This window comes from Eurytemora carolleeae, unplaced genomic scaffold (assembly GCF_000591075.1).
Source record: "Eurytemora carolleeae unplaced genomic scaffold, Eaff_2.0 scaffold25, whole genome shotgun sequence".
In the NCBI taxonomy this organism is placed as follows: domain Eukaryota; kingdom Metazoa; phylum Arthropoda; class Copepoda; order Calanoida; family Temoridae; genus Eurytemora; species Eurytemora carolleeae.
This window is the reverse complement of record NW_019396037.1, coordinates 152961-164881: the sequence shown is the minus strand read 5'-3', so window position 1 is coordinate 164881 and position 11921 is coordinate 152961. Positions and strand designations below refer to the sequence as shown.

The 11921-nt window shown below is 34.7% G+C and overlaps 1 protein-coding gene across 1 annotated transcript; it reads right to left on the bottom strand.

The window, feature by feature from the left end:
* Window positions 1-520: 520 nt before the first annotated feature.
* Window positions 521-10156, bottom strand: LOC111699457 (uncharacterized). Its single transcript, XM_023470143.1, has 7 exons — window positions 9917-10156; window positions 8068-8148; window positions 5019-5102; window positions 4034-4127; window positions 2228-2915; window positions 1999-2126; window positions 521-1681 (listed from the first exon to the last, which is right to left on the bottom strand). Exons 1-7 carry the CDS (start codon window positions 10052-10054, stop codon window positions 1452-1454), a joined length of 1443 nt encoding a protein of 480 aa, XP_023325911.1. The 5' UTR covers window positions 10055-10156; the 3' UTR covers window positions 521-1451.
* Between the last annotated feature and the right edge of the window lie 1765 nt (window positions 10157-11921).

The following is an 11921-nucleotide window of genomic DNA, read 5'->3' as shown; positions in this document are numbered from 1 at the left end:
ATGCACACACATATATCTTCCTTGTACATACACCTTTACGTACTCTTTGGAGTATATACACATACATGTACCATACACTATAGTATACACACACATGTACCATACTGTATAGTATACATACACCATACACATACGTATACCATACTGTATAGTATACACATACATGCAACATACATATTACATACACAATACACTCATGGCATAAACACAAAAGTAGACTTATGTACAATTTGTCATTATTTTAATCAGTGAAAGGCACTGAAATGCTAGAGACATGCTAATTAAATGGTAATTTTCAGGTTTACGGGAGGTTAGATTTGAAATATAGTCAATTCTGATCAATTTTAGAAAGTTAGTGTTCACAACTTTTTATTTTATAAGAACATCTTATTTTTTATGAAATTGTACAACATTTATTTTTAACAATTCCTTCTATTTACAATTTTACAATAAGAAAAAATTACAAAACACTGGAAATATTCTAAATGTAAATTTGTTTTTCAAGATTTTTAATCTCTTTTTGTTTTCCAATTATACAATTTCATTTGGTTCTTTCAGAATGAATTTTCATTTAAACTTTAAATCTTTTTCATCTTCTCTTAAAGAAATATCATTTTATAACTTGTGTAATCTTAAAACTGAATAATTTGCTGATTTGACTCCAGTTAAATGAAAAAATTAAAATAGCGCCAAATAGTTTTTTATGTTCGATGTTTTGTGAGATACTACTCCTTGAAGCAGATACTAACCCTTGTAGAAGATACTACTCATTGAAGCAGATACAACTCCTTGAAGCAGATACTACTCCTTGAAGTAGATACTACTCTTTGAAATAGATACTACTCCTTGAAGTAAATACTACACCTTGAAGTAGATACTACTCCTTGAAGCAGATAATCTACTCCTTGGAGTAGATACTACTCCTTGAAGTACCCCTTGAAGCAGATACTACTTCTTGAAGCAGATTTTACTACTTGAAGCAGATACTATACTCCTAGAAGCAGATACTACTTTTGGGATCAGATAATACTCCTTAAAGCAGATACCACTCCTTAAATTTGATTCTAATACTTGAAGCAGATGTTGCTCCTTGAAGAAGATACTACTCCTGGAAGCAGTTACTACTCCTTGAAGCTGATACTACTCCTTGAAGCAGATACCACTCCTTAAATTAGATTCTAATACTTGAAGAAGATGTTGCTCCTTGAAGAAGATACTACTCCTGGAAGCAGTTACTAATCCTTGAAGAAGATACTACTCCTTGAAGCAGATACTATACTCCTTGAAGCTGATACTACTCCTTCAAGCAGATTTTACTCCTTGAAGCATATACTACTCCTTCAAGCAGATACTAGTCCTTCGAGCAGATACTACTCCTTCAAGCAGATACCACTCCTTGAAGCAGTTACTACTCTTTAAAGCAGATACTACTGCTTGAAGGATTAAATGCTTTAAAGATTATCAGCTGATTCCTGTAGAAGTCTCAAGGCCTCGTCAATATGATGAGTTGCTGATTCATAACTAGAGATATTAGCGCCGTGTGTATCTAACTTCTCCGGGTGGGCTGACCGCTGATGGTCAGGCGGGCACCTGGATAAACTATTGTATCTGGAGAGATCTGTGGGTTTCCGTTGTAAACTTGTGTACCCATCTATATGACGTATTGTACCGTACTGAACACCTGAAACAAATTATACGTTTTCATACAAAGGAATCGACTTCTTGCCACAAACTCTGATTTTACAACCCCTCTTTGCAACCCAATGTAGAAGAAGGTAAGAAAGTATTAAATAGAAAAAACCTATAAATTTCAAATTAAAGTGCAAGCACTATAAAGTACAGCCTTAGCAAAAAGCAGTCGGATAGTAAAATATTACGACTGCCAAAAAAGGTATATCGTTCTCAAAAATATTTCAAACAAGATCGAAAAACACTGAAGCAAATAAAAAATACAAAGATGGATTTCAGCTAAAAAAATGGCGGACAAATTGGTATTACCTGTATCTGCAAAGCAAACTGGTTTCTGGTCCCTAGTCCCCTGGGTTCTCTTGATTGTATCAAACTGTAGTTCTGAGCTAGCAATACTAGATTCAGGACTCTGAGAGCTGGGTCCCAAGGGATCAAATCTAGACATAACAAATTGATAAAGTTAACAAGTTAGATTAGAGTTCATTAAAAAAGTGTCTGAAACTACAAATACATGGTGAGCCCTGTATTAATTATTTACCTGATATACACCTCGTCTCCAACCATTGTGTTCTCTATGATATTCATGGGAGGGTTCGAATCCTCCTTCTCATATCTCTCATCTCCAACCCTTTTCTTCAACCTAACACTCTCCGCAGAGTGGTAGAGAGAGTCAGTCTCCCGTTTATAAACCCTCTCTGCTCCTATAATCTCTGAGTAGAATCCTGAGCTAGGTGTGCTACAGGAACCCTCTCCATATACAGGATTCCCTGGATGAAGCTGTTTCACCTCCAGATCTGAGTCAGTGAGAGGGTTCGGAGATCCAGGATGAAACCGTATACGAGCAGATAGTTTACGTATCTTCACCGCTAGGTTTGCCAAGATGAAAAAGAGGATTATGATGACGAGGGCGAGCACTGCTATAATAATATGCTCCAGGGTTGGGAAAGATTGAGGTTCTTCTCCACTACGCTTTTCTCCGAAAACCTGAACATCATCCAGACCCGGAGCTGAACACGAGCAGGACGCGTCTTGGAAAACTAATCCTGGGGCACACTGTTGGTGTAAAGGGCACCCACAAGTGCAGGAGCTTTCGTCCCAAGATCGTCCTCGGTCTAGACAAGATTGACGACCAAGAATGTCCAGGCATTGACAAGAGCAGAGATCAGGTCGAAAATCTTGGTTTTCGTTGCAGTCTCCAGGCCGCAGCTGACACGAACACGCGCACTCTACAAGAGACATAATTTATTATCACATTGTTGATGATTTACTTATTTTCATATCATACATGACTTTATTCAGTTTTATTTATCTAGTATATAGTAAATCATTCATCAAAACTTTTATTTTTATTTCTTATATTCATTCGTGTTTTGGAATCATTCTCTTTTACAATTAATTTTATGTTATTTGTATTATTATTTTATCAATAATGATTGAAATACGAATTTCATTATCTAGCATAAATTCTCTTGAATGTGGTTTATATAAAGATATAAAGATAAATTTAATGATAAATGAATAGTTTAGATAAAAATCTGGGATTTAAGATTAGCTGCACATATGCGCCAGTTAACCCTTTATATCTAGATATAAACCGGGGGGGGGGAGGGTAGAGGATTAAAGAAAATNATTAATATATAAACTAAATTGCATAAGATAAAAATATTTTTATAAAAGGGAATAAAATAAAAAATGATTTTTCTTTTTAATTGTTTAATAACAAGACAAAAAGATCAAAGATTTTAATCATTTTGTTCTCCCAATTTGCCATCATCAGTCCTAAAATAATTAATTTGCAAATTTTAAAGATTTATTTGGAATAAATTGAATAAATGGAATGACTTTTAAAACTCCAGATGCGAGCCAATTAATTCAGTATTATGATAAAAACTAGTTTTCCCAAATCTGCACTTAAATTTGACTTTTACGCATTGACTTTATCTTTATCAAAAGTTTTTAACATAAATCTATTTAATCCAAATCATTCACCAAAGTCTGTATATGCCCTTGGGCCTTCATTAGATATAAAACCTTTTTTTGGATTTGATAGTCTACTAAGTAAGAAATTTTAGTTTTATTAATCATTTTATTACAAGAAACCCATGTTTTTTTCTGGGACAAAATGAAAACAAACGTTGAAAATAATCACTTTGTTACACTTCATGACGGATTTCAATGGACATAACTGTAATTAGTTTTGAGCATTTATAGGCTTAGACATAATTCCATAAAAAAATTGTCCTAGCCATATCATAATCCCAAAAATTGGGACATGATGCATATTTTGAACGTGATCTTAATCTGATTCCAAGTATGAATAATATTGTAATGATAGATTATTTACCCGTATGTTCCTCTAGCTCTATAGATGCACAGGCCTTGTCACAGATACCAGAATCAATCCCGCATTTAGCAATCATAACAGGGATCCGAACCATCTAAATTTAAAGGTTTAACTAATAACAGGGATCCGAACCATCTGAATTTAAAGGTTTTAATCATAACAGGGATCCGAACCAACTAAATTTGAGGGTTTAAATCATAACAGGGATCCGGAACATCTTAATTTGAAGGTTTAAATAATAACAGGGATCCGAACCAACTAAATTTGAGGGTTTAAATCATAACAGGGATCCGGAACATCTTAATTTGAAGGTTTTAATCATAACAGGGATCCGAACCAACTAAATTTGAGGGTTTAAATCATAACAGGGATCCGGAACATCTTAATTTGAAGGTTTAAATAATAACAGGGATCCGAACCAACTAAATTTGAGGGTTTAAATCATAACAGGGATCCGGAACATCTTAATTTGAAGGTTTAAATAATAACAGGGATCCGAACCAACTAAATTTGAGGGTTTAAATCATAACAGGGATCCGGAACATCTTAATTTGAAGGTTTAACTAATATCAGGGATCCGAACCAACTAAATTTGAGGGTTTAAATCATAACAGGGATCCGGAACATCCTAATTTGAAGGTTTAAATATAAAAAGGATCCGAACCATCTAAATTTATGCATTTGGTTGCTAAGATGTATAAATAAAAAAAATAAATAATTTTGGCAATAAATCAGTTATGTATTAGCTTCATGTACTCTTAATTAAGCACCTACTCGTAACATTGAGTTTTTGCCAAAAAATATGTTATCTGATATCATATATTTTTGCATTCTGATGGTGAAGACCATAAATAATTCAAACTTAGATTAAGTTCCAAAGTTATAAGGAGTTATAAAATCAAGGTTTGGGGGAAAGACTCGATTCTTTTTCTCTAAAATATTAAATTTTGAATCCCAAGCCCTTTTGAAAAGTTAATCATCTCACCTCAACGGTTCTGGGTAGGCATGCATGTCCCAGTTGATGGCAACCTCCATCACACCGCTTAATGGACACGTGGGTAGGAGTTATCTAAAATTAATCAATTTATAGATTATATAATATTTTGAAATGTATAAAATCATAAAAATAATGACAAACATCAATTTATTACAATATTGAGAAATGAATAAGATTTTTTTGCAGTTAAATCTGATAAAAGGTCCATGACAACAACTACTTCTGAAAGCAAGATTAGGTCCACTGTTCGTATTCAACATTCCTGTTTAGGTCTATTATCCCTCTCTTATATTCCTGTTTAGGTTTACTATCCCCTTGTTTGCTCCTGTTTAGGTCTACTATCCCTCTCTTATGTTCCTGTTTAGGCCTACTATCCCTTTGTTTGCTCCTGTTTAGGTCTACTATCCCCTTGTTTGCTCCTGTTTAGGTCTACTATCCCCTTGTTTGCTCCTGTTTAGGTCTACTATCCCCTTGTTTGCTCCTGTTTAGGTCAACTATCCCCCTGTATGTTCCTGTTTAGGTCTACTTTTCCCTCTCTTATATTCCTGTTTTGGCCTACTATCCCCTTGTATGCTCCTGTTTAGGTCTACTATCCCCTTGTATGCTCCTGTTTAGGTCTACTATCCCCCTGTATGCTCCTGTTTAGGTCTACTATCCCCCTGTATGCTCCTGTTTAGGTCTTCTATCCCCCTGTATGCTCCTGTTTAGACCTACTATCACCCTGTATGCTCCTGTTTAGGTCTACTATCCCTCTCTTATGTTCCTGTTTAGATCTACTATCCCCTTATATGCTCCTGTTTAGGCCTACTATCCCTCTCGTATGTTCCTGTTTAGGTCTGCTATCTCCCTGTATGCTCCTGTTTAGGTCTACTATCTCCATGTATCCTCCTGTTTAGGTCTTCTATACCCCTGTATGCTCCTGTTTAGGTCTATTATCCCTCTCTTATGTTCCTGTTTAGGCCTACTATTCCCCTACATGCTCCTGTTTAGGTCTATTATCTCTCTATTATGTTCCTGTTTAGACTTACTGTCAACCTATATGCTTCTGTTTAGGTCTACTATCCCTCTCTTATGTTCCTGTTTAGGTTTACTATCCCCCTTTATTCTCCTGTTTAGGTCTATTATCTCTCTCTTATATTCCTGTTTAGGCCTACTTTCCCCCTATATGCTCCTGTTTAGGTCTACTATCCCCCCTCTTATGTTCCTGTTTAGGCCTACTATCCCCCTGTATGCTCCTGTTTAGGTCTATTATCTCTCTCTTATATTCCTGTTTAGGCCTACAACCCTACTATATGCTCCTGTTTAGGTCTACTATCGCTCTCTTATGTTCCTGTTTAGGACTACTATACTCCCGTATGCTCCTGTTTAGGTCTACTATCTCCCCCTGTATGCTCTGTTTAGGTCTACTATCCCCCTGTATGATTCTGTTTAGGTCTATTATCCCTCTCTTATGTTCCTGTTTAGATCTAATTTTAAAAATAATCCTGTCTAAATTTTGTCGAATGTCTAGAAACCAAAACGAAACTAAAATTATAAAACTTCAATGTAGGAATCAGCACACAAACAAACTTTTCCAAATTCAGATTTACAGATGTAGGAAATCCAAATATTTTTCAAAGGTTTTATAGCTCTGCAGAATTTTAAGATTTTGTTGTTGAAAATTATCTTTTTGCTAAAATTAAATTTACTGGGGTCCCATGTATTCATTTAGAAATATATATATATGTGTGTTAAAACATCATTTTTTATCCTTTGAAGTTAATAAAAGCTATTTCTTTCCATTGAAGATAATCTTTGTTTTAAACTTTAATTTCGAAAAGCAAAATTCACCCTTATTAAAAAGTTCATGTATATGATAATTTGATGAATATATTAAAAACCTCAGAAAAGTCGAATAATTGACCTGCTGCCTGACTAAATATGTGCGAATTTTCAAGAAGTTGAATATGTATTTACCCCTCTCCCTTCCCCCTTATCTCGCCCCCCCCCCTCACCTGGCCCCGTTGGATACCTTTATGAATGAACATGGTGTTAAGTATTGCAAACATCCCAACTAAATCCTCAAGATAGCTCAGACAAAACAGTTTATTTTAAAAAAGATAAACGGATCTGATTACTAGATACAAATTTAAGTTTTTAAAACATCAATATTTTTGCAACCTGATGTTGTAGACCCTCGATGTATTCAGATCCATATTTTAGAGAAAGGTCTCCCCTTTTATATTTAAAATCTGCTCTACACATTTATCATTTTAAATTCTATATTTGTTTAAAATTATCAAGTGTAAACCCAGCCCAGTTACTTGAAAAAACATCTCAGTTTGACAAACACTCAAAACTTTGCACAAAAAAATGGCGACAGTCGAAAAGCTTTATGCAAAAACTTGTCTCTAATGATATGTGATCTGGTTAATCTCATAATAAGATTAGGGGGGGCGGGAGGGTGATTATTGAGACCTCAAAAAATATTTTGAGCTAATTTGTTTATTCTTCATTATGTATTCATTATATACATGCCAGGTTTACCTTGCAAAATGTCATGTTTTGCAAAGATTTTGCACATTATCAAATTTAAGTATTTTTCAGACCTTTCGAAACGATTATCTTTAATTGCATTTTCACTTTTTTTCAATGCTGCAAAGTTGAAAACGAGATTAAGAATGATTAAGAATGTAGTTAGATAAATTTAATAGTTTGATTTTGTTTAAATGTTGATAAATTATGGTGTTCATAGATAATTTAGAATTAGAATAATCACGTAGATATTTTCTGCTTGTAATCTTAAAAGAAATCTTTAATATTGATTATTTATTGAAGCCGGGAACTTTTAAATGAGGGGATTTAAGCTACAGACTTATCTTAGCTCAAGCTTATGTTATGATATTCAAATGCAACTTATCTGTTAGGACCCCTCGCATTAAAAGACTCCTAATCTCTCATCATCCTTGAGAGTTAAACTCTTTGGGGAGAGAAAATGACTTTAACTCAGGCAATTAAAAGTTCCCAGGTCAGGTTAGGTGCTAGATTACTACAATACCTGAGCTGAATCTGATATATTTAACCAGGGTAGTTCTACCACAGTATCTCGTGGCATACAACTTTCAGCTGAGGACAACGCCTAAAAACAATCAATTAATTCTGTTTTTAAACTTTTCTTCATCTTAAGCATTTAAATTTACATTTTTATCAAATTGCCACGAGATCATTTCTTAATCTTTTTATCTTTCTCTGAAATCCTGTAGTGCAGTGTCAGCATTTGTTGACAAACTCTTAATTTGTAAAAGAACACATGTCATGCTGGATTCTTGATTGTTCTAACTATTTTCGTCCATGACACAATGATATTCATCAAGTGTCGACTGTACCTTGTCCCAGCAAGAGTGTGAAATTGTGAAGCCAGTTAAAATTGTTTTCGTTTATCCATTGAACACAATAGATCCGCTGAATCTTTTCATAACAATAAACCGAGAAGAGGGACAAAAAGCATTGAGCCCGAAGGATGATGTTCACGAATTCTAAAAATCCTGGAATGACCAGTTGGCGTTGCGCGTTTTTTGTTGCTTTAAAATATGGCGGGGCATAAACAATATTAGCGCGGAATCCGCGAAAACAAATTCATGGAATGTTTACTATCTCAAGGGAGAAGCCATTTTGTTATTTCAGGCAGGAGGGGAGGAGGGGAGGAAGGAGGAGGAAATCATTAACCCTAGTCGATTGGAAGGTTCGAAGATTAAAGGAAGGGGGAGTGTCTTCAGAAGGAGGGGGGGGCGGGGGGTTCATTAAAATTTTGAAAATGATTTTAGGCTGAAATAATATAGGTCTTGAATTAAAATTAAGGGGAAAAATAACAAAAAAAAATTCTTTGAGACTGATATGTCTATTTTTTCTTCTTTTCATGTTGAAAACTCAAGAACAATGTTGAAAACTCAATAACAATGTTGAAAACTCAATGACAATGTTGAAAACTCAATGACAATGTTGAAAACTCAATAACGATGTTGAAAACTCAATGACAATGTTGAAAACTCAATGCCAATGTTGAAAACTCAATGACAATGTTGACAACTCAATGACAATGTTGAAAACTCAATGACAATGTTGAAAACTCAATGACAATGTTGAAAACTCAATGACAATGTTGAAAACTCAATGCCAATGTTGAAAACTCAATGCCAATGTTGAAAATTCAATGACAATGTTGAAAACTCAATGACAATGTTGAAAGGTTTTAATATTTCAAAAAGATAATTGAGTTTAAGAAGGTTTCGTGATTTTTATGGTATGGCTGTATGTATAAATTAAGCTGTAATAAGGATTTTCCCGATTTTAATAAAACAACTCTAATTTGTAAATTGTAAAAAGTTTCCTTTAAAAATCCTACAAATATCAAACATGGCAGAATGTAATTAGGGTTTGCAACAAGCATATGTTTATTCTATTCTTGGCTTGACTGCTTGATGCATTGATCTTGGCATTAAATATAACTCTTCTTCAACTCTTTTATGTTCAGTGTAAACAATGTTTGTATATTGTACAATGTACATGTCACCGAACATGTACAATATGTAATTATGAAGATGTTGTTTGTAAAACCTAAGATTTTCTTTTTCAAACTGTTTTGATTTTCATTCAAACATATTTACTTAAAAAAAGATGTATATTTATAGAAATAAATGCTAAATCAAACTTTATATATGTAACGCACACCAAAATGTTTCAATATTTTAAAAACTTGACATTGCGAAGAAAAAAAATAATATTATTGGTTTCTTTTTTATTTTAGAAAATATCACAAATAACTTTTTATTGAAAACAACATTGATATAGTTTTTTTTCACATAAATACAGGAAAACTATGCCTTCATTGGGGGGGGGGGTTAAAATACCTTTTGCATATGCTTAGGATTACAAAGCTGGTTATCATAGGACCGTTTTTCAATCACATGCTTTCGATCACAATCTACTGTTTTTAGATAACCAATCACTTCCAGCAGAACAAGAACGATCACTGAGCACTTTGTCATTTTTCACGATTTTTCATTTTTCAATTTTTTCAATATTTTTCAATTTTTTAAGTTTCGTGTTGAGTGTCGGGTTGCGACTGGTCTGGGGACCGGAGAGATGAAAGAGAGATAGCGCGGAGGTTTGGTGGAGAACAAGACGGCCTGGTACACCTAGCTTTGGTGGAGAACTAGACGGCCTGGTACACCTAGGTTTGGTGGAGAACTAGTCGGCCCGGCACAACTAGAATTTCAAGTCGGACAGATTTTATACATTTGAAACGATGGTGTATCTTTCGACCTACGCACATCCGTTACACTCCACTTGTGACCTAGGCCAAATCCGCTATACTACATTTCCATCCTAATAGCACATGGTTTTACACCATCTAGTTGGACTTGTGACCGCAGCGTCCGCCCCCTAGCCTGTCCTAGCCGTGGCGCTCGACCCTTTAGCTTGTTCTTGCAGCAGCGCTCGGCCCAGAAATTGTCTTAAGCAACCCTAACCCTCAAATAATGCAAAATATAAACAGCTGTCGTAGATGCGATATTACAGTTGGCCGGAAAGTTAGTAGGTCAGAAGTTGGTCAGTAGGGGGGATGTGACATTAAAATTTAAAAGTTCAAACCACAATTCAGGATTGCAGACAAGATCAATTAATAGTATAAACAGAACTTATTTTTATTTTTGTACACATACACTACCAGCATACAGTGTACAGCAAACATATCAACTTATGTCAAAGTAAGAGATAATATTTAACAAACTAATGATCAAAATTTACTAAAAGTAGAATGTTAAAATTGTCAAGGCTAATCTATCTAAGTTGGTAATTTATGAATGAGGTAAGAGAAGTTGACCTAGTTCAACTTCTTCTAATTGGAAATCGTCGAGGTTTAACATTATTTGAAATTTTAAACCCCCTTCTTTCTGAAATACCAAACACTGCTGGAATAATTTCATGTAAAATATCAATTACTTGGGCACGAGGGGGGTCAACATTCTGGGGGGTTGGATGACAGAGGGGGGTCAACATTGTGGGGGTAAAATGGTCAGATAGGAGTATTGAAGAAGAATAAAGGTTGGAATATTGGATTGGAAGGTTTAAGATAAAATCTTGATAAAAATCTGAACCAAAGATAAAAAGACTAGAAATGGAAGAATGCTAATTAATAAAGGAAGTTCAGAGCATAGATGGGGTATTGGATATAAAGGAAAAGGTTCATCAGCCACATGAGGATTTAATTTAGGAATAATAGAAAACAAAAAACATCTTGAGCAGTTTGATGATAAACTGTTATTTAAAAGATATTTTTTTCTTCATAAAACTCTGTCCTTGATGCACAAAAATAGAGGGGATGCATTGGGGGTTTTGATAAAACGTTGTTTAGAAAATTACCAAGAATGGATGATAATGTGCAAAGGTAAAGGAAGGAAGGAAGGGAACAAGTATGAGTTGATTTCTAGTAGAATTCAAGAAGGGAGGGGGGGGAGGGGGGAGAAGAGTCGTAGTAGGAGGTCTTCAAGTTGGATTTTTTGGTTTAGTTGAAAATAATAAAATCAAGGGTTTGTTAAAGAATGCTGGGTGTCAATTATACTGCTCCGGGGTCCATCTCTTATCCTTGACCAAACCCTGGGAGAGCTAGTTATCTATCCCCAGGGAGGAGAAGGAGAAGAAGATCTATTCCTTACAGAGTAAAGGGTATAAAGTAGAACCAAGTCAACATCTGATTGACTTTTCGTAGAGTTCTGAACTTAAGAATTTTAAACATTTGTTTCAACAGAATCATCGTAAACCGAGTGAGAAGGAAGGAGGGGGAGGAGGGTGGGCAGAAAAAAATATGAAAAAATTGAAAAAAACAGGAAACCCCAGAAGAATAAGAGGAGAAAA

Bases quoted from the DNA above. Each gene is read 5' to 3' on its own strand.
- LOC111699457 (XM_023470143.1), bottom strand. From the start codon at position 10,054: ATGACAAAGTGCTCAGTGATCGTTCTTGTTCTGCTGGAAGTGATTGGT. The intron at 5,103-8,067 runs GTATTGTAGTAA...GATTAATTTTAG, and splicing joins ATATATCAGATTCAGCTCAG to ATAACTCCTACCCACGTGTC. The intron at 2,127-2,227 runs GTAAATAATTAA...TGTTATGTCTAG, and splicing joins GGAGACGAGGTGTATATCAG to ATTTGATCCCTTGGGACCCA.